This window comes from Bombus huntii, chromosome 15 (assembly GCF_024542735.1).
Source record: "Bombus huntii isolate Logan2020A chromosome 15, iyBomHunt1.1, whole genome shotgun sequence".
NCBI classification, from domain to species: Eukaryota; Metazoa; Arthropoda; class Insecta; order Hymenoptera; family Apidae; genus Bombus; species Bombus huntii.
In genome coordinates, this window is record NC_066252.1 from 8381722 (window position 1) to 8400572 (window position 18851).

An 18851-nucleotide genomic window follows, 5' to 3' on the forward strand; every position below is an offset into this window, starting at 1 on the left:
AGTCATTTTTAAATAATCTGATTGACGAACTAACTCATGTTTCTTGGTTGGTAACTCGTGATTTTATACAGGATATTTTGTAGCATATTAGTACTGTTCTTCCTTTCTAAAGATCATCTGATTTACCATAGATCTACTGTAATAAAAATTATTATTCTTGCGCGGAAAATATTTTGAATTATATTTAGTAACATATTTCGATAAACGTGATAGGGTGAGATAGTATGAAATATAGGTACATATAGGATAATATATGTATACATATATGCATAAAATGCATACAGTGCGAGGTGGTTGTAACGTGTAGGTTTATTTAATAAAATAACGAGTGGATGAATTTGTAATAGTCAGATACATTAAAATAAGTACAACTACTAGTACAAAGTAACCGTCTGTCGTCCAGTGCTGCTATACCAATCGAAGAAATGATAATAATACTATTGTCGTAGGTAGCACGTTCATACATCTATATTAACGGATGTTACCACGAAAAGTCAAGTTAAGTTAAAAAGTTAAGTTGTAACCTAAAACAACGTTAATATTCAAAGGTACGATAATATGAGTCTCTCCTTTGAAACTTTTTCTACGGCCATGTGCCACTACAAGTATAATATAGATAATATAGATAATACAATATCAGAGATATAATATGTATAGATAGCATGCATGCAGAATACTATAGATAACATACAAAACAGAATATTATAAATAATATAGATAATGGAGCATAGCATAAATAGAACAGACGTAGAAACGCTGACTATAAAATTGCTAAATCCTCAATGTTTCAGGGTTTAACGTTTTAACATTTTAGCATTAATAGATTTAACATTGAGAAATATCGTGTCGTTGATTTGTCATTACAATCCATTTATTTGTAAAACGTTACATAGCATTGCACGTTTTTATTGTCAAGCATTTTTTATTTAAATAATATTCTTCGAAAACCGAAAAATTATAATATACAAGCCATACGTATGGCTCCAAATAAATCGATAAACACTCGACACTAGAACACACAGTGCATAATAACGACAGAAACATAGTGGATAGACGGTGTAAACGAAACTTGATCAGAGCATGCTTTGGTATGCTAAGTGGTACGTATTAAGCTAATTAATGGATGCATCTCGGCATAATTTGTGTGTTCAGAGTCTCTTAGTTACCACGGTGTACGCGGTTCCTGTGACTGATCGATACTTCTAATTTCATCGGTTGAAGAGGGGCAGAGAGGAAATGGGTGGAAAGGGAGAGGAGAGACTAGGAGGTGGAGATGCAATCGCTTTGGTTGTCATACGCACAATCACGAGGTTGCGTAACATTGAATCTACGATGTTCGAAAAGAGTGAAGCAACTTCGGATTTTCTCCCCTTATGAGAGTCATATAAATGCAGATGTGGTCGTATTTCCGGTATAGAAACATCGGTATCATTTCGAAGTATACATACAGCAGCTCACAAAAGTATCTGAACACTTGCAGAAACCTTTTAGCAAAATATAGAGGGTGTCTCGGTAATAATGGTACAATTGACAAGGAACCGACCCTCAATTTGTTTTTAAATTAATAACAATCAACTGTTTTATTAAAAATTGTACTTCGCCCCATAAAATATTCAACACTAACATGTTGCATATACACGATCTAACATACAGGATATATGTGTAATCTGTAAAATCTGTACATATCTGTAAAAATATAAATTAAAGATTATTTATATTTTCTGTCATATATGAAATTATTGTTCAAAGTGAAAATGGCCGTTGCACGAGAATCAGATAATTGATCGTTGCATATAGATATTTATTCCTTGCCGATTGTACCATAACTACTAGGCTCATTGCATCGCTAAGGAGATTTCAAAGAGTTTCACACAACACACGTCATACATTTATACTTATATACAATATATCATAAAATAATAAAAAAATAGATAATACGTTATAATATACTTGTAAAAGTTTTCTACAAATGCTAAAATACTTTCATGAGCCACTGTATATTATAATGTACGTTGGCGGGCATAGGAAGATACCTTAGCCCCTGGCGAATGGCTTTTCTTTGGAACTTACCAGCGCAGTGGGTGCGCTTTCATTTCCATAACACGTGAATGTATATGTATATGCTTGGTCTTATTTCCTATTGAAATCGAGGTTTTATGGTTTTCAGATGCAGCGTGTTCTATTCGTATATAGATTTTGCGATTGTTTCCAAATTATGGTAAATTTGTGTGGATAAGATACATATAATAAGTAGAGCAATACATTGTACCTTTTTTTTTTATTAAAAATTATTTGTACTAAAAGCTACACAGGAGAGCGTATATGCATATGTACAATGGTCTATTCGAATAATATTTACATAAATATTATCTACATTTCAAGGTACACGTGAATTAATATACTGATCAAAATTATAAAAATTGCGTATCATCGTCATTGTTCATAGTATTTCTTATCCATTTTACGTAATACTGTATCCTAGTATACACATCAGGATATCCTGGTCTAGCACATCCTGATCCAAAAGAAGTGACGCCTGCCAATTGCCATACTCCGTCTGCGCGACGGCATTGTAATGGTCCTCCAGAATCACCCTAAGAGATGTTACTATTTTATCATTTAAAACATTACTTATAAATGTATATATGTATATTTATATTGCTAAAAACATTTACGACACTAATTACTGAAAATATTGTTAAAATATTCGAATCAAATTTTAATAATCTTGAAACGTAGAAATGTGTACCACAATACTTTTATCTTGTAACTTACAATATTGCTTAATATCATATATATATATATGTATATTCAAAAATTTTTAAAAAGATTTATAACTAATTGTCGAAAATATTTTTTAGGTGTGCGAATGTAATACCGAATATCCTTAAAAGGGAAAAATATTTACTATAAAGCATAGTAAATGCTTCAGAAGGCGTATTAAAATCGAATTATGATGAGTATGGAGAGATTTTAATGTTAATTTCACATTGGTATAAATAGCAATTTTATAAGTAAAGGAATTGACGTGATTCATCTGGATAGAGCGTTGTCATAGAAAGCCAGATTGCATTATCCAGAAAATGCAAGGATTCCAATCTACTTAAGTGTATTTTGATGATCGGTGGTGGATATCTTATGTAACGACGAAAGTAATAACTCTAAATTTCATGAAACGAAACGATGAAAATGTTTTAGAATTTGGATAAAAAGAATTGCTTTTGAAATGATAAGATTAGAACAATGTTACTCGTATGCAGCATAATATGATATAATAATATCAAGCATTCCAGCTTACATTTTTACTCGGCAGGAATTTAGTTAATATAATATAGAAATTGATTATTTACCACGCAGCTTCCGGTCGAGCCATCAGTGTGACCAGCACAGAGATGACCGCTTCGAAGCGATACCGATTTCCCATAAGCTTTCATGCATTTTTCAAGATCTAGCAATGGCACTGAGGCTTCTAATAATGCAGTGGAAAGTGACTGAGAAGGTCCATATCGACCCCAGCCAGAAGCGACGCATTGTCTATTCGCAAGCTCCTCTTCCGGCTCCGGTAAACATATCGTTCGTACTACTTTGGACAAAGGAGCTGGTCTAGCTAACTTCATCAGCGCTAAGAGAAAATTGAATATCCTAAATTTTAGTAATTTTAACACAAACTATCGTAGTTACCTAGCTTCTTATCAAGCCAACGATACCACTTTAGGGTTAAAATCGTTTATTTACCAATATCGTGTAAGTAATTGTTGAATCTCTCATGGAGGATCACTCGTTCAACAGGTAGTCTTGCCGAGCCTCGTCCACCGGAGTCTAATTCCCATTCCCCGACCACCGCCGTCCACAGTGCACCAATCGGTAAATTGAAAAGCTCGCTGTAAGTAAATATCCAGTCAGTTTATAAATCGATGGTGATCAAAATATGTATATTTATATTTAATTAATCTTTACACGTACGGATAAATTTCATTGGCTAACAACATCGTATATTTGTCTAATAATTTAATAAATCTTTTTTTTTTAGACACTCTATATAGTGATAAGCTGGAAGCTCGTCGCTAAGTTCGTATAGATTCAATGAAAAGTGAAACCCACTTATGAATGCAATGAGCAGCTGTGACGACCCAAGTGGGTTCAATGAGAACGCCGCCGCACCAGTGACCGATAAATCCCAATTTTGGGTGGAGAAGCTGTAGAGACACCTGCCAGGGCCAAGAGCCTCGTTTACTCGGTTTCCCGTTAAATATTCGACCCGTTGTACTGCCGACGTTCTTTTGCTTGTCCACAGTAGAAGAAGTGACGTTTTTCACCGACAGAATCGCACGTGGCTGCCTATGCGATGCTGAAGGACATCCGCAAGCTGTTATTCAAAAACTCAAGTTTCCCACCTCGTTGACTTTCACTGGTAGTCAACTAATATCAATTAAACACGTAATATATTCAATGGTTTGACGAAACGGTTATTTGTAGATTGCAAATTTTTACGAATTCACGCGAAATTTAAAGATTTAAAAGTATACAAAATGCATATAATAGTTCTATGATATATGTATAACAGTCCCCCTATAAATTCTATTTCTAATTCTAATTCAATTTAGTTACAGAAATAAGACCTAGATGGAGATCTGTGTCACTCACTAAATATTATTAGTGCTTTTATTTTAGCATATTAAATGCATCCTGCAGACTTATCCATTTCTCCATTTCTCATAAAGGTACAAACAATCTATTTATTATATGAATAGAAATTGCATTGAAATGTTTAATGGCTATCAAACTTGAAAAATAAAAATGATCTTCCTTAAAAAGTTAAAAGACATACAATATTTTAAAAATATCTAAAAATACATTATAAACAATATTGAAAAAATACAGGATAAGTGTTATAGAAACGGTAGCTTAACATTATGTTATACTTACAGAAATGATCTTCCTGAACGATCCTCAGGATCGTGCAGTCGATCTCCGCAAGAATGAAAAGAAGTATCGCCAGCCCACCGCGAAGATTCATTTCCAGTAAGGGAAGCACACCATGTATACAACTATCTTCTTCAACCCCGTACACTTTATTGTCTCATACTCTTCATATTGAATTATAACCATATACACTTTGAACTTTACTATTTTATCGATAATGAATTTTCTTGATATACCTTTCAATGTTTTAAGTCTCACAATGTACACAAATCAATTTTTTTACTATCAATTAATTAATTTCTATCATCTTTCAGATAACATCACAATGATATTAAAAAGACACGCATAATCGAAGAAAATAAAGTAAACGAATAAAAGGTACTTTAACAAAGATATGCAGAAAAGTTTACAACTTTTAACAAAGACGATAGAGGCAAGTGACGAGAGTACGACTAGGTAATCCTTGTTGCGGATCGTTCACTAGAACGAGTAAATCCTTCGAAGGAACTTACTTAGAAGAAAGTGATCGTTGACGATTCCCATCGAAGAAGGGGAATATGCATACTTGCGATCACGACGAACCAGTGGAAACTGGCAGCTCTTAAACAGACGAATATCGCTCTCACTAACGAAAGTTACCTCTTTGCCATCACTGTCTTTCTTCCTCGCTCTTTTCATACCAATTAGAAACGTTCATTTTTCTTAGATACGATTATGAATCACGTGTCTTCGCAAACGCGTGCAATAAGATCCTTCTATCAATGAATCCTTTTTTTATTATTGGCTATTTAACTCCCAATTAACTCGCATGTTACACACTTCCTTTAGAATAGAATCAAATCTTCTTCGTTGATTTTCAGATAGGAATTTTAAAGACTATTTCTTTGAGAAAGAAAAATCTTCATGGGAAAAAGAAAGTTGATCACTACGTTGAGTTTAAAGAGACTTAAGATATTGTTTCAGCTCTGCTAATGAGATAGTGAATGTAATTCATACTTAATTTTATGTAGATTATATTTCATCCAATGTTGGATTAGATCTAATTATTCAAATTTAATGTTAATTCGGTGTTTAATTTAGTACTTAATTTTGGTTCATCTCAATTGAGCTAAATCTAATGAACTTGGCACAGATATAATTTAATGTTTAAGAGGAGCTAAGGACTGAAGATTGTAATTAAAAAATGTGTTATTTAAAATAATCTTTGTCTAATTTGAATCCAACTTAGTGTCTAAAAGGACTTGAGGATAAAATTGTAGGATTTAAAAAATGTATACGTCATTCAATCTTAAACTATCAAAATTTAGAAATGGAGATATTTTCATGGTGATGTCTAGATCTAGAAACCCAATTCGCCTACTAAATACATCCTGCGTTACAGATCTTCCTTTCAGTCTGTAACGTATAATCCGTTATGAATCATTTAGTTGTAGTTTCTCGTAATTACGCATTATCGAGGCATCGGAGGAACGATCGCTTTTTTGCTTGACGTCGAATTACCCGATGCAGTAGCGTGTTTACCAACAAACCTGTTAATCATTACTCTCGAGAAACGGATTCTCGCTGAGAAACATAAACGCACGTATAGCTTGTCATTTCACTACAACGAGAATGTCAGTGATGCAGAGCAGTGAACCTAGAGGACGATTCAAAAATTCAGTCACAAAATTCTTGGAAAAGGATCATTATATTACATTGATTATCAAATTAATTTATAGAAGCAGACGAGCAATACTTACAATACTCGATTTTGAAATTAATTCTTTCGTAAAAGGCAAAAATAATAAAAACTTGAAGATGACATTAGTATCTTTGGAATTTACTTTGTTAACATATAATTAAATAATATAAGTATCATAAATAAAAAGATTTATCGAATATTGTTCCATGAGAAAAGGAAGAATGTTCGAATTTGAAAACTGGAAGACATGTTTTGAAAGGACCTGTATAACTTTTGCATAAAAACGTGTTAATTATAAATTGAGGATATTGAGAACTAAAAATAATAGTTTGTTTCCTTTTTTGAAGCAGCTTGTAGAGTTCCTGTTATCGAGGCCATTTCCATGAGGCAAGGAAAGTGAGGAGGAATGCAATGTGACGTCGAGATAAGTAACGAGTTGAGCGTGTTTAATTACTCTCTCTGTTCACGAGAACATTTTTAGCATTGCTAATTCGTTCGAAAAGAACTTTATAGCGTTATAAATTATGAAACTCGATCGAAATTACAAAAATTCCACGACGTAAATTATATAGTTGAAACAAGGCAGGAAGCGTGTAAACGAGATTTCCTTTTTTCTCCCTTTATAGTTCAGAAGAAAGCGATGTAAAGTAAAATTGTTTTCTACGAATCTTCCGTCGTTATTTGAATTTTCTATGGTTCAATTTTGTCACTATTTCAGCTAACATCGAATAATTTCGTATTATTTCCACTAGAAACGGTCCAAGTGTAATACTTGTATAGAATCAGCTCTAATTGTGAAAGCGAAGACAGTAAAGTCGATGAAAGCGATCCTTTTGTTTTTCCAAAGCGATTTAACATGACCGTAATTCCGTGTGTTTCACGTTCAATTGAAAATTCCTACATGCAGAAAATGAAAATATTCCGTTTCGACTATACATTGCTTACAGGCTGTACAAAATGTTCATATTTCCCCCTTGTAATAATTTTTTCATCCAATTGTAAAAAAGTGCATCTAATATTTATGAAAAAACGATACACATTTTCACTCATTAATTACAATAGAGAAAGTTGTAAAAAAACTGCTTTCTGATATCCTTAAAGAACATAGTGCATGCACCATTTACTACACCTGCATACTTAGGTAGTTTTCAAATCTTATGGAATTATTTATCATAATTGAAATTTAAAAACTGAGATATAAAACTGAGATATCTTTTGATACAAATTCATATAAATTTTTTATTGTCATATCATTAATAATAATATGTAAGGTACATATAATATATATTATAATTTATTATAATTTGTAATAAATTATAATAAAATATGTAAAAGGTTATATGTAGACCGGAAGTGTTATATTGCCCGGATATAAAAATGCAATATGGCGGCTGAGGAAAGGTGGGCACATGCCACAAAGCAAGAAAACACATCGAGATCAGTTATATATATTTTAATCAATTTGTTTTTATACCGGACTACAAGGGTATATATATTTGTTTATTTGTGTACTTTTTTTTTATTATTACAGTCGATTGCTTTCTCTTAACCATTCCAATCAATACAGATTGAGATTCGAATTTACAGCAATATATCGCGAGTAAGCAAATTAGCCTAATTTGATACGGCGTTTCCTTTTAGATCAACCAGACTCGAGAATCGTTATAATATACATGTACAATAATAAGCGTGCTGAATGTGTAAAAAGACGGAATAGATTGAATCCATTTAGGAGATAAAAATTGCTACAAAGTATCTTATAAACTGTAATTGACAATACAATGATATATAGTCAATCAGAACATTTTTTGGTAAGCAATACAAAAATTTTATTCATTAATGTTGAACGATTGCAAATACACAATTATATATTTCGAAAGAAAGAAATTACAATACCCAAAGGTCAATTGTCCCATTATCTTAATTAAAAAAGAATTTCAACGTTGAAAATGTTTAACAAAATATCCCAAAAGACATAGATGTCTTTTATAAAAATTTAATGTAATACAAATAAATAAGAAAGAGAAGAAATTCAATCTCTTCTTGAATCTAACAATATTTATGTTAAAAAATATTAGATTGTTCCTTACCGAACAAAATTTTGAAATGTCCACTGCAATCATTCAGCATTTCTGTGATCAAAAGATCGAGCAAAAAAAGATCAATGTACGCGTGTTCAGCTGTGTCGTGGAACAACGAACAGTTCAAGACCTCTTCTGTTAATTACATTGCATCAGTATATGTATACAATTGATTGTGTAGGTGAACAAACGAGTGTATTTACAATATCGGTACAGACAATATATACAGGTCGAAAAGTGTAACAGACAGTTTCTCGTGTTTGTGATTTTAATCCTTGTCGAATACGATTACTCTTGACGACTAGTGATTGTAACAGCATTACAGGAAAACGATCGCGTTAAAGTGCGTCTCCACCAGCGTTCGCGAACAATATGGGACTCTTTGCATATCAAGAGAAAATACAAACTCGAACTTGAAGTCGAAAAATGTGGAAATAGAAATCCTGTGTTCGCGGTGAGAAGTTGAAAGTGACATCCACACCGGCTAACATCTCACGAATATCGTTCCCAGATATTTCATAACCATTACGCAATCTTCTTGTAAACACTTCGTTGTCCTAGTTCTTAACTGTCCTAACCCCATTTTTCTAAAGAACGTAATTAGCTAATGCACATATGTCTCATCGGTATAAAGAATACAAATTCATGAGAATATGATGAAAATTCTACTTAGCAAATAACAAATATTCAGTTCTCTTAAATTCTAACTCTATACGATTATATAAAACTACATGAAATATAAAGTCTAAATAAAACTTTTAGCTGTAAATAAGAACTAGAGCAACGACTTAACAAATTCACGCCTTATTCATAACATTTGTCTAATTAAAATAAGATCAAATATGATATAGTTTGAATCATTTATAATTTTGTAATTACAAGTGATTGACAGTGTTCGTGTAGTGTTCGTCGGTGAGAATCCGTCTTTATGAACATTGACCGAATTAACAAGATAACTTCAAAGGGACGACATATCGCAAGAAGACGCAAGAAGTTTGAAGGTTTCTTTTTGTTTTTTATTTTTTTGATTCAGATCAATGAAGATGAGCAAAATCTTCAAATTTGTAACGCGACGTTTCCCTTCACAGGTGATTGTTTTTTATTGTCTGATTATTGTTTCGCTTTACACAACATTCCAATAGTCCATTCATTTACCTCTCTCAAGGATTAAAAACACAAAATGATACAGTTCTCGATTGAACATAAAACGCAGTAGGGCATTTCCGATCGTCTGTCTCTGTGTGGTATTTTATTTTGCGTGTTCATTACCTTTAATCGTCTTTGTCTGTACATATTTATACGAAATCGTTATCATTAATATCGTACAAAGGTAACGAAGCGGAGGAACATTGTTGAACGATATATCAACTATCCTAAAAATATCATATTCTTTACATCAAACGTTTTTCCATTTTTCAAATCTCGTTTTCGAGTTTTGTGTTCGTGCACGAAACATGTTAATCCTTTTATAGGCGGTGAGACTTATTCTTCTTTTTAATGAAATAGACACACTACTCAAAACAATTACGTAAGGTTAGAACTTTGTAAATGAGGAAATTATTGCATTCAAATTTCGTAAAGGTACATATAATGCATCCAAGAAAAAATAAGTATATATTGATTACATACATATAGTTATATCTTTTATATTTTGCAATAAATGTGTATGTATATATATTCTTTCGTTGATTAATAATATACTACATATATTCTACTTATTGATCACTTTCTCGATAGGATATTTTGACTAATATTTTGATTTTATTGCTTATATGGGTTAACCAGTTAAAGAGATTTTGAGCATGCGTATGTATCAACGACATAATGAGTTTATTGAATGATTTGTAATTGTTTTGAGTAGTGCACAAAAGAATAATATATACTGTGACAATGAAATATCACGCATTTACTTACGAACATGATATAATGTGCTTTCTGCGTTAATCACGTAATTTTGACGGACATGTGTGAGCAATTTGTATTTTCATAACATGAAATAAAAATACAAAAGCAGCTTTATTAAAATTTTCATCAAACTACAAATCGAATTTAGGATGTTAAAGGAAATGAAACAAATAAGATTAAAATAATTCCCATGCTTCCATGTATTCTTTATTTTATCTCTAGCATGAAAGGAAAAAAATTGATTTAAAGCACAAGTCAACTTGCACATGTCCTACGTATGATGCATAAGATATGTTGAGCAAACTTGATTTTGTACCATATGAACTTACAGGTAAAACCTAATGGATATCACAATCTAAAGCACGGCGATTTAGATGCTGGATAAACTATTAATTAAAGGAAATATAGCGAGGTGTCCAAAATTTATTCGATAACGGTGCGTAAGGAAAAGCCATTCAACTTTTACTTTTTTCACACTCGTCACAAACTTACATTTACTTTCGTTAATTTTGTACTATTCAAAATTACAACTCATTTCAGGTCTTCCATTAACGCGTTAAACGCGTCATTTTTGTCATTTTGTTCCTGGGAACCGACACTAAACTTTTTATTTGTACACGGACTGCCACGGACGCGTTTTTTGTATTAACACACAGCACCGCTTAAAGGCGAGAATTCCTTTGTGCGTCCAATGTACGTACGTGTCCTGTGTCAAAAGCAGTCTTAAACCCAAGTCACACAAGCAACGCTATCTCGCTGCGATATCGCAGCCGACATCCGTCGGGCACATTTGTACCTTTACAATGAAAAAGTATGCTTTTGTTTTCGCAGTATCTGATTTATCATGTGATTCGAATTTGACTGCTCTTGGCGCAGATGCGCGCATTAAGCACACCTAGAACATCCCGCCTTAAATGGGGAGCAAAACAAAATGAACTTCGTGTTTAAGATATTTAGATAATGACTGTATAAATTATGCAGTTTAGAAACTTTAAACTGCATAATTAACAAAGCACCAATCTATCCTCACTTTATTTCTTCCGCTATTCGATTCATTGATCGTATCGATTTCTTATTGATAAAATCTTAAAAGCTGTCGAGAAACAATTTGATAGCAGAACTAATGTTAGCTTGAAATAGTCTACTACGGAAGATAGAATGGAAGGGAAGAGATGTCTTCGAAAGCATTTTTTGAGCGATTCGGTATTTATCGAATGATTATACCTGTAACGAAGCTTCTTATGGAAATACTATACAATACGTTTATCGACGATAAATCGCAAGCGTGTTCGTTGCTTAATTCCAATTACGTAAGGCTCGATTTACACGATAGCACCTTCTCGTTTTATTTCACAAATCTTTCCTTTTCGCGGATGTCACTTTGATTCTTTGGGCAATGTCGAAAAACTCAATTGGTTAATTCTTGTCTGAATCAATAATTTAACATATACAACAATAATAATACTATCAATAACGAAAAATGTTATTATTATGCGGAAATAGATAGTTTTTATGGAGGTTAATCTTTTAATTCTAAGGTTAAGCTCCATCGTTCTACCAGTATAATAAAAGTAACATGAATTCGAGGTATAAATAGATACAAATCTATTACTTTTAATTAAAATTAGTTAGTGTGATCGTATCGTTAAATTCGATTTTTCAATCAAAGATCATATTTTTCCAAAAAATACCTCGAATTTAACAATACATCTAACATTTCTGAATACAGACATTGCATCGCTACTTATGTCGGATTTGTATTAACAATTCATCGCACGCTCGTCTATTTACTGATTCTAGAATAAAATAAGTAAACATACTATTTCCTTGTGATACAGTCTTAAATTTGCCTCGTACTCTCGCTCTGTTCTCATCTTAAAATGTTTACGAACTATACACAATTTTTATACAATTAGGCATATTCGTTTGTTTATCGTTTATGTCTTTTTTTTTTTTTTGTTACTTTTACGTTAGATGATAAATATCAAACGAATTTTCGCTTATCATCTGCATACCGTACATACTAACACGGATTGGCTTTCGTTCTTAGGAACGTAATTATCCGCGTGATATGGTTCGCTTTGTTTATTCATATTACTTTTTTTTTACTTTTGTTGTTTCTTTTTCTTGGTTTTAAATGGTCCGTAAATTTTGTGTTCGACGCAGCAGGTAGTGCGTGATAAGGCCCTAAATGTACATTCAAAAAATTCATAAAAACTTTTCGGCAGTAATGATGATAGACACGTGCGAATCATTTCATAACATCTCGCGTTTATAGTACATTTATCATACGCAGCTATGCGAAAATTGTGAACGTATATAGATCGGTACGAGCCGCATAACATTCCATTTAGGCAGACGAGCGATTTGCGATAGCGTAACCGCCGTGGTAATTTCCTACTACGTTTATGCGTCCAATTTTTGCGTTAATTTGCCGCCACGTTTTGCGTTCCCGTGTAAACTACTTCATATAAATCTATGCTATTCTAAAACGCAGCAACAGAGTGTCACGCCGCTGACGTTCTCGCAAACCGTTCATCTATACCAAACCTTAGAGTTTCCTCTTCTGCAGTGAAAATAATTTATATGTAAAATATTTTCATATAGTGTAAAATGATTAACACATTATCATCGGTTCACGCTTCTTTAATACGCCGAGCAAGAATCTATATGCTGCACGAAGTGCGACGCTTCTAGAAATTCGTAAACAATTAAAAGTCAAAGATACTAATTACATTGTTTATAATTATATCAGACCTCGACTAATACTATTTATAAACATAAATAAAAGTAGCGGTAGTTAGTTAGATCTGATAAACTAAGGAGATTGGGGCTAGTTAAGTGCACGCGTACTTAACGAATATTCAACCTCGATTTTCTCGAGAACGGAGCAACAGAGCTCCATACGAACAAACTTTGTTTTTACGAAAAGATCATTTCTCGTAGTACGGTAATTAAGGAAAAAACACCTCCACAATAATAGGCTAAATGTAACTGTAATATTTTTGTTAAGCACTACAGTTAAACGATTCGACTTGCTTTAGTTTCGCAATTCGCACGTGTCTAAAAGATAATAAAGCTGAATATTACACATTTACATGTGATTGGGGAAATTTTGGGGAAATTATTTACATTAAAAGTCGATCTCGTTATCGGATCCGAAATAATATCTCGGATAGTGGTTTATCGAAACGAAATCGCATCTAAAGCCAGTACAGTTTTCTCTATAGATCTGTAACTTACAGTACTGCCATTTTAACCGGTCAAAGTGGTACGTCTTGGTAACTGACTGTCGTTATCACTTTTATATAAACTATCTACAAACTCTGAAATCAATCTAAATATTGAATGTTATTATATCATTCTATCCATTTCTCTTAGCCAAAGAATAAAATTCCTGGAATAAACTCTCCTTTGCTAACTGGCCAGATTTAATTTCAACTAACTCGTTATAAGGCAGTACTGTATAGGATTTATTTTTATACTAATTGTAAGTATCTAATATTTGATTAAGCACACGCCGGTTTTCGATCCCTTTCGGTGTATGTTCTAGTTGTACATTCTGGTCTTGCAAACACGACCTTGAAAAATGTTGATTCTGGTGTTCATTAAATAATGTATCAGCACCACTATACATGTGTGTATGTATGTACTTCGAAAATTTCGATAATCGAGTTTCACCTAATTTTTTCACTGAATCCCTGAACACAAATTGGCATCGAATTTTTTTCTCTCCCAATATATTTACAACAGATAATTCTTTTCTTTCATTCTTTATTCTAACGATATTCTCGTCGATACTAATGATATTCTAAAGTAATGTTAGTAAAAAAATGCAAAATGTTTTCTCTTAAAGAAAAAAAGAAAAAAAAAAGATTAATTGTGAAAACTAGGTGAAACTGCATTATTGATTTTTTTACAGTTTATCATTGTTAAAATAACGTTTGATTTCGTTATGTCGACATATGTATAATATTTACGTGTATATACAGAGTGTATCAAAATAAGTGTCGTCTAAAATAATTATTTTTTATCACTTTTTCTCTTACGTTGTCCAAATAGAATAATATACTTTTATCTCAGAATACCATGAAATGTAAAAGAAGAAATCTATTTGATTTAATTTCTCAAGGTCACTTTATATATTCGTTGCCAATGGTACCGCATGAAACAAGTCCACGCGCAATGATTTTTGATCGATTGGTCGTATAAATTACAAACATGGTTTATAAATAATTAGTTACAAATATATCGATCTTCAACTTTAATCTTTTCTAGACATTAAATTGTTCAAAGGTCACTGCATAGTTATACATAAGTTCATCAGATATTTTTTTTATATCTTCATGGTATTAAAAATAAAAATATAATATTCTTCGCTCGAAAATTCTTTCGTTCTTTAATGAAAATTCTATTTCGCTCTTCTACGTTATTTTGGTAATTTGTAATTATTAGACTCCGGATACTTATGCATTTTTTAGAAATGTAAAAATTCAAAATCTATAGAACGCATAAAATGTACAAAGTAGAGTATTTATTATAATATTTAGTACATGAAACAAATTTCTATTTATATTCCACTTTCTTTAGTTATGTTTACAAAAATCTAAAATCGCATAAGCATCCTCAGTCTAGTAAGTATTTTATACGACACTTTTTTCAGAACATCGTGTATACGGGTTTCTCGTATTTACTTAGAAGTAGAATTCTTTCGGGAGAACGAGAAAACCGAAGAAATCGAAATTAATTGCATCGACTAAGATAAAGGACGGGAGGAGATTAATGTTTTCGATAACGACTCCTTTCGTATTACTATAATATGCGATAACAAACGAATTGTGTGTATGTGCGCATAAAAAATTGAAAAATACATGACATAGAAAATGGAAGGAACTTGAATAACATTTGTATAGTACATTATACCTGATTTACAGAAATGGCGGCAACGCAACCTTCCACGGAACATATTCTTGTTTAAAAAAGTCGTTAGAAGTCCCATTGAAGTAGGCACGTATATATATATTGAACCGTTTTATACGTCAAGAAGAAATTAATTTAATGAATTTTAACCCTCAATCAACTATGATTGTAGCATCTAAGACTCATCAACGAAACGAAGAAACGTATTTTCAATGACAAGATTTGATTTTCTAATTTTCATTATCAGGTACTTCTTGCACAATCCAACTGATATTATTAGTGAAGTTTTACAAGTTACAATTTACTAATATCAATAAATTCCCTAATATAGAATTAGACAATTTTTTTACATAAATTAAAAACTATTTGATCGCTCTATTTGTTGAGAAATTGTTGTAACTTGTTAATTCACTAATATCAGTAACTGGTAAATTATTGTGCAACAGGATCCTAATTTAATTTTAATAGTTTTATATGCAATAACCATAATTTTTGTTATGGAAAAAAGGTATAATTTTCATCACCTTTTGATACTTTTATGATTTTACAGCTTCGAACAAAATTAAAAAACAAAAATATAATTATAAATGCTCATATTAATATAAGAATGTGTGTATAATAATGCCACAAATAGACACTAAAAAAAATATATGTGACCCAGTCATCCGTTGTTCGAGGGTTATAAATGTTAATACTATTGCAATTGGAATATTCAAAGAAGTGTACAACGAATAGTACAATTACGAACGTCGTATTTGAAAGTTAATATTTAAAAAATATTCTGACATCTAAATATTCAAACTACATGATTATTTAATTATCTAGTTTGAATATTTCAATTATTATTAATATTAAAGAAGTTCAAGTACCTAAATCGTCGTTATTAAAGTACACTAATTATCTGAAGGAATTATCTTTCTCGAATACTCGAAGTAACTGCCGTGTGTTATGATAAATTGATTCAATTACTGTATATATTCTGACGTTAAGTATGTCTTAAATTATTATGCACATAAATATCGTAATTAATATTATTAACAGTAGCAACTGCATATATGCATTTAGCACTTTCTACAAAATCAAAAATATTATTCCAAAAAAAAGTTAATTCAGCATTAACTGTTGAATAATTTAATTATAGTAATTGATTAAATTTTGCTAGTTGTATATTTGCAAGAAACATGTCAACAACTATTTAGATTAAATGTACATACAAATCGTAATTTCTATTGTTTATTAGCATTGAAAGCCTTATAAAATTGATTGTTAAATAAATTACCATAAACATATATATCAAATACGTAGATTTCTTAGCATTTCGAGCATACAAATGTGTTGTACGAATAAATGATCAAAAAATTGTATATAATATATTTAATGATTACTTAAAAAGCAAATGGATTAAAGTAGATTAAAAATTGCTAGTTCTAATATGTAGCACTTGAATACTCGAATTAATTTTAATATGAGCAAGCATAAATACGAGCTAAAAACTTCAATATTTATATGTACGTATTCATGTGCATATTTATTATGTATATATAATATACTAAGTACTTTACGGCTAAAAATGATTAAACTATGAAAAGAAATTACGCAAAAAAAATTACAAAAATTGCAGCTAAAATATTATAAGAAAAGATCTTCAGATCTGAGCTCAACAATACATTGCACTATAAGTAAACAATTAGAAAAATGCATTCCATTTAGTTATAATTATTTGCTACGATAAAATATCAAGTATACAATTTTAAAACATTCTTTGTTTAAAAATACTGTTTCATTTGATTCTCTATATCTTAATGTAAAAACAGTTAGAAAAATAATACCAACTGAAAATACATATTTCACAGTAACCTTGACTTGCATTGTCTCATTGAGTCAGATCAATTTGGAAAGTGTATTGAGGATAAATTACCTCAATTCCTAAATGATTCATAAAATATATTGAGGTTAGTTTACCTCGAGGCGAGTGCACTGATATTTAGCACATGGTCTCTGACGCTGGAGCAGGTACCGTACTCAGATTCTTGTCGTTAGGATCTGAGCTTTCTGAGTCCCGGATCGGTGGCCTTGAAAGCGTTTGCTCGATCTCCCTGGTCACGCAAATTGTAGGTGGAGGCCTTCGAGACTCTTCATCGATGGCAGAAGCTCTTCGAAGTTGATGCCTGTGTTCGTTCGATATGAAGAAGGTAGCTTCATCAGTATGCAAAGGCTCCTCGTCATCTGCGATGTACCTCCTCTGTATTAAATCTTCCATTTGTTGGTAATCGCACTCCTCAGCATCACGTAGATGTTCATTCTCAATTTGCCAAGCCATCTCAGGGTTAGACATTTCTGATAAGTTTCTAGCTCTCGAAGGTGGTGGAGAAATTGGCGGTGTTCGAGGTGGACTTAGAAGGCCACAGTAGCTCTCCAGCTCATCCGTTATGCTTGTATATTCGGCATGCATGGCTAATAGGATAGACCTCTGCGTACTACTTGTTGAAGACGATGGAATGACTGCAACACGTGGCTCAGCCCACGTTACTCCTCTTGATATGTTCGATGGTGGAAAAATCGTTACATCATCTGACTCTGAACGTGTTCTACTATTTTGTCTAATAGGTCGTTCTGTAGAATCTTGCCTAGGAATAGGTTCCGAAGCTGGCGCTTCGCTGCTGGCTTCTCTGCTCGGTTCTTTGCTTGTAGCTTCTCTGCTTGTTTCCCTACTTAATTCTCTACTCGTTTGTCTACTTGGTTCCGTACTTGGTTCTTTGCTACTTGGCTCTCCACTTGGTTCTCTGCTTGGCTCTCTGCTTAGCTCTCTGCTGTCAGAATGCGAATCCTTCTTTAGGATCTCTCCTTCACCATCTACTTTGCTCGCTTCAGTTTCCTGGCTTGTGATTGTCTTTATGTCATCTTGAACAGTGTGTCCATCTCCACTTATAGAAGACTCGTTCCTACTGAGGTTCTCACGGGATATAGCAGTTTCTGAATGTTTCAGCACATCATCATCTATTGATGGGCCTAGGTTAAGGAAAGTGCCATCAGTCATCGATCGGACCAATCTCTTACGTTTAATCGCAATGGCTGGTAGTTGGGTATGAGAATCTGTTTCTGACAGAACTTCTGAGCGTTCTGATACCCTACGCTGGCGACCGTCTATATCAAAACTAGATAAGCCCTCCATATTGGGCATGTGAATAGCCATGAATCGGTGGATAACTCCTAGGTGTGCCAAAATCTGTTCATTTAATTCTTCCAATTTGCGCATACGAAACTCCACTGCCTATAATAATATCGAAAGTTCTATTATAATATCTGACAGTAAATTTATTAATATCAGTAAAACATTAATG

General features: G+C 32.4%; 2 protein-coding genes and 2 long non-coding RNA genes across 13 annotated transcripts in view; 2 read left to right on the top strand and 2 right to left on the bottom strand.

The window, feature by feature from the left end:
• Positions 1-4172, top strand: LOC126874072 (uncharacterized). Of its 2 annotated transcripts, none has more exons than XR_007692651.1 (5): positions 1-548; positions 792-2382; positions 2483-3152; positions 3358-3499; positions 3790-3883. It is a non-coding gene; the product is annotated as an uncharacterized LOC126874072 (long non-coding RNA). The 2 variants fall into 2 exon arrangements; XR_007692650.1 differs by lacking the exon at positions 1-548 and adding an exon at positions 4031-4172 and having other exon boundaries at positions 2233-2382.
• LOC126874066 (chymotrypsin-like elastase family member 2A) lies at positions 2376-5230 on the bottom strand. The gene is made up of 5 exons (XM_050635689.1): positions 4927-5230; positions 4102-4366; positions 3736-3881; positions 3351-3622; positions 2376-2594 (listed from the first exon to the last, which is right to left on the bottom strand). Exons 1-5 carry the CDS (start codon positions 5015-5017, stop codon positions 2412-2414), a joined length of 957 nt encoding a protein of 318 aa, XP_050491646.1. The 5' UTR covers positions 5018-5230; the 3' UTR covers positions 2376-2411.
• LOC126874069 (uncharacterized) lies at positions 4272-15483 on the top strand. 2 transcript variants are annotated; one of them, XR_007692643.1, is made up of 4 exons: positions 4272-4411; positions 4605-4721; positions 4929-5022; positions 5238-15483. It is a non-coding gene; the product is annotated as an uncharacterized LOC126874069 (long non-coding RNA). The 2 variants fall into 2 exon arrangements; XR_007692642.1 differs by having other exon boundaries at positions 4358-4721.
• LOC126874028 (transient receptor potential cation channel trpm) overlaps positions 8037-18851 on the bottom strand; it is a 23199-nt gene continuing 12384 nt past the window's right edge. For all 8 annotated transcript variants that reach the window (XM_050635583.1, XM_050635580.1, XM_050635586.1 and 5 more), the window contains one exon: positions 8037-18781. In XM_050635583.1, the coding sequence (XP_050491540.1) occupies positions 17495-18781 (1287 nt within the window). In that variant the 3' untranslated portion in view covers positions 8037-17494. The remainder of the gene's footprint in view (positions 18782-18851) is intronic.

Bases quoted from the DNA above. Each gene is read 5' to 3' on its own strand.
- LOC126874066 (XM_050635689.1), bottom strand. From the start codon at position 5,017: ATGAATCTTCGCGGTGGGCTGGCGATACTTCTTTTCATTCTTGCGGAG. The intron at 3,882-4,101 runs GTGGGTTTCACT...ATTTACTTACAG, and splicing joins GCTGCTCATTGCATTCATAA to CGAGCTTTTCAATTTACCGA. The intron at 2,595-3,350 runs GTAAATAATCAA...AACATCTCTTAG, and splicing joins GCTCGACCGGAAGCTGCGTG to GGTGATTCTGGAGGACCATT.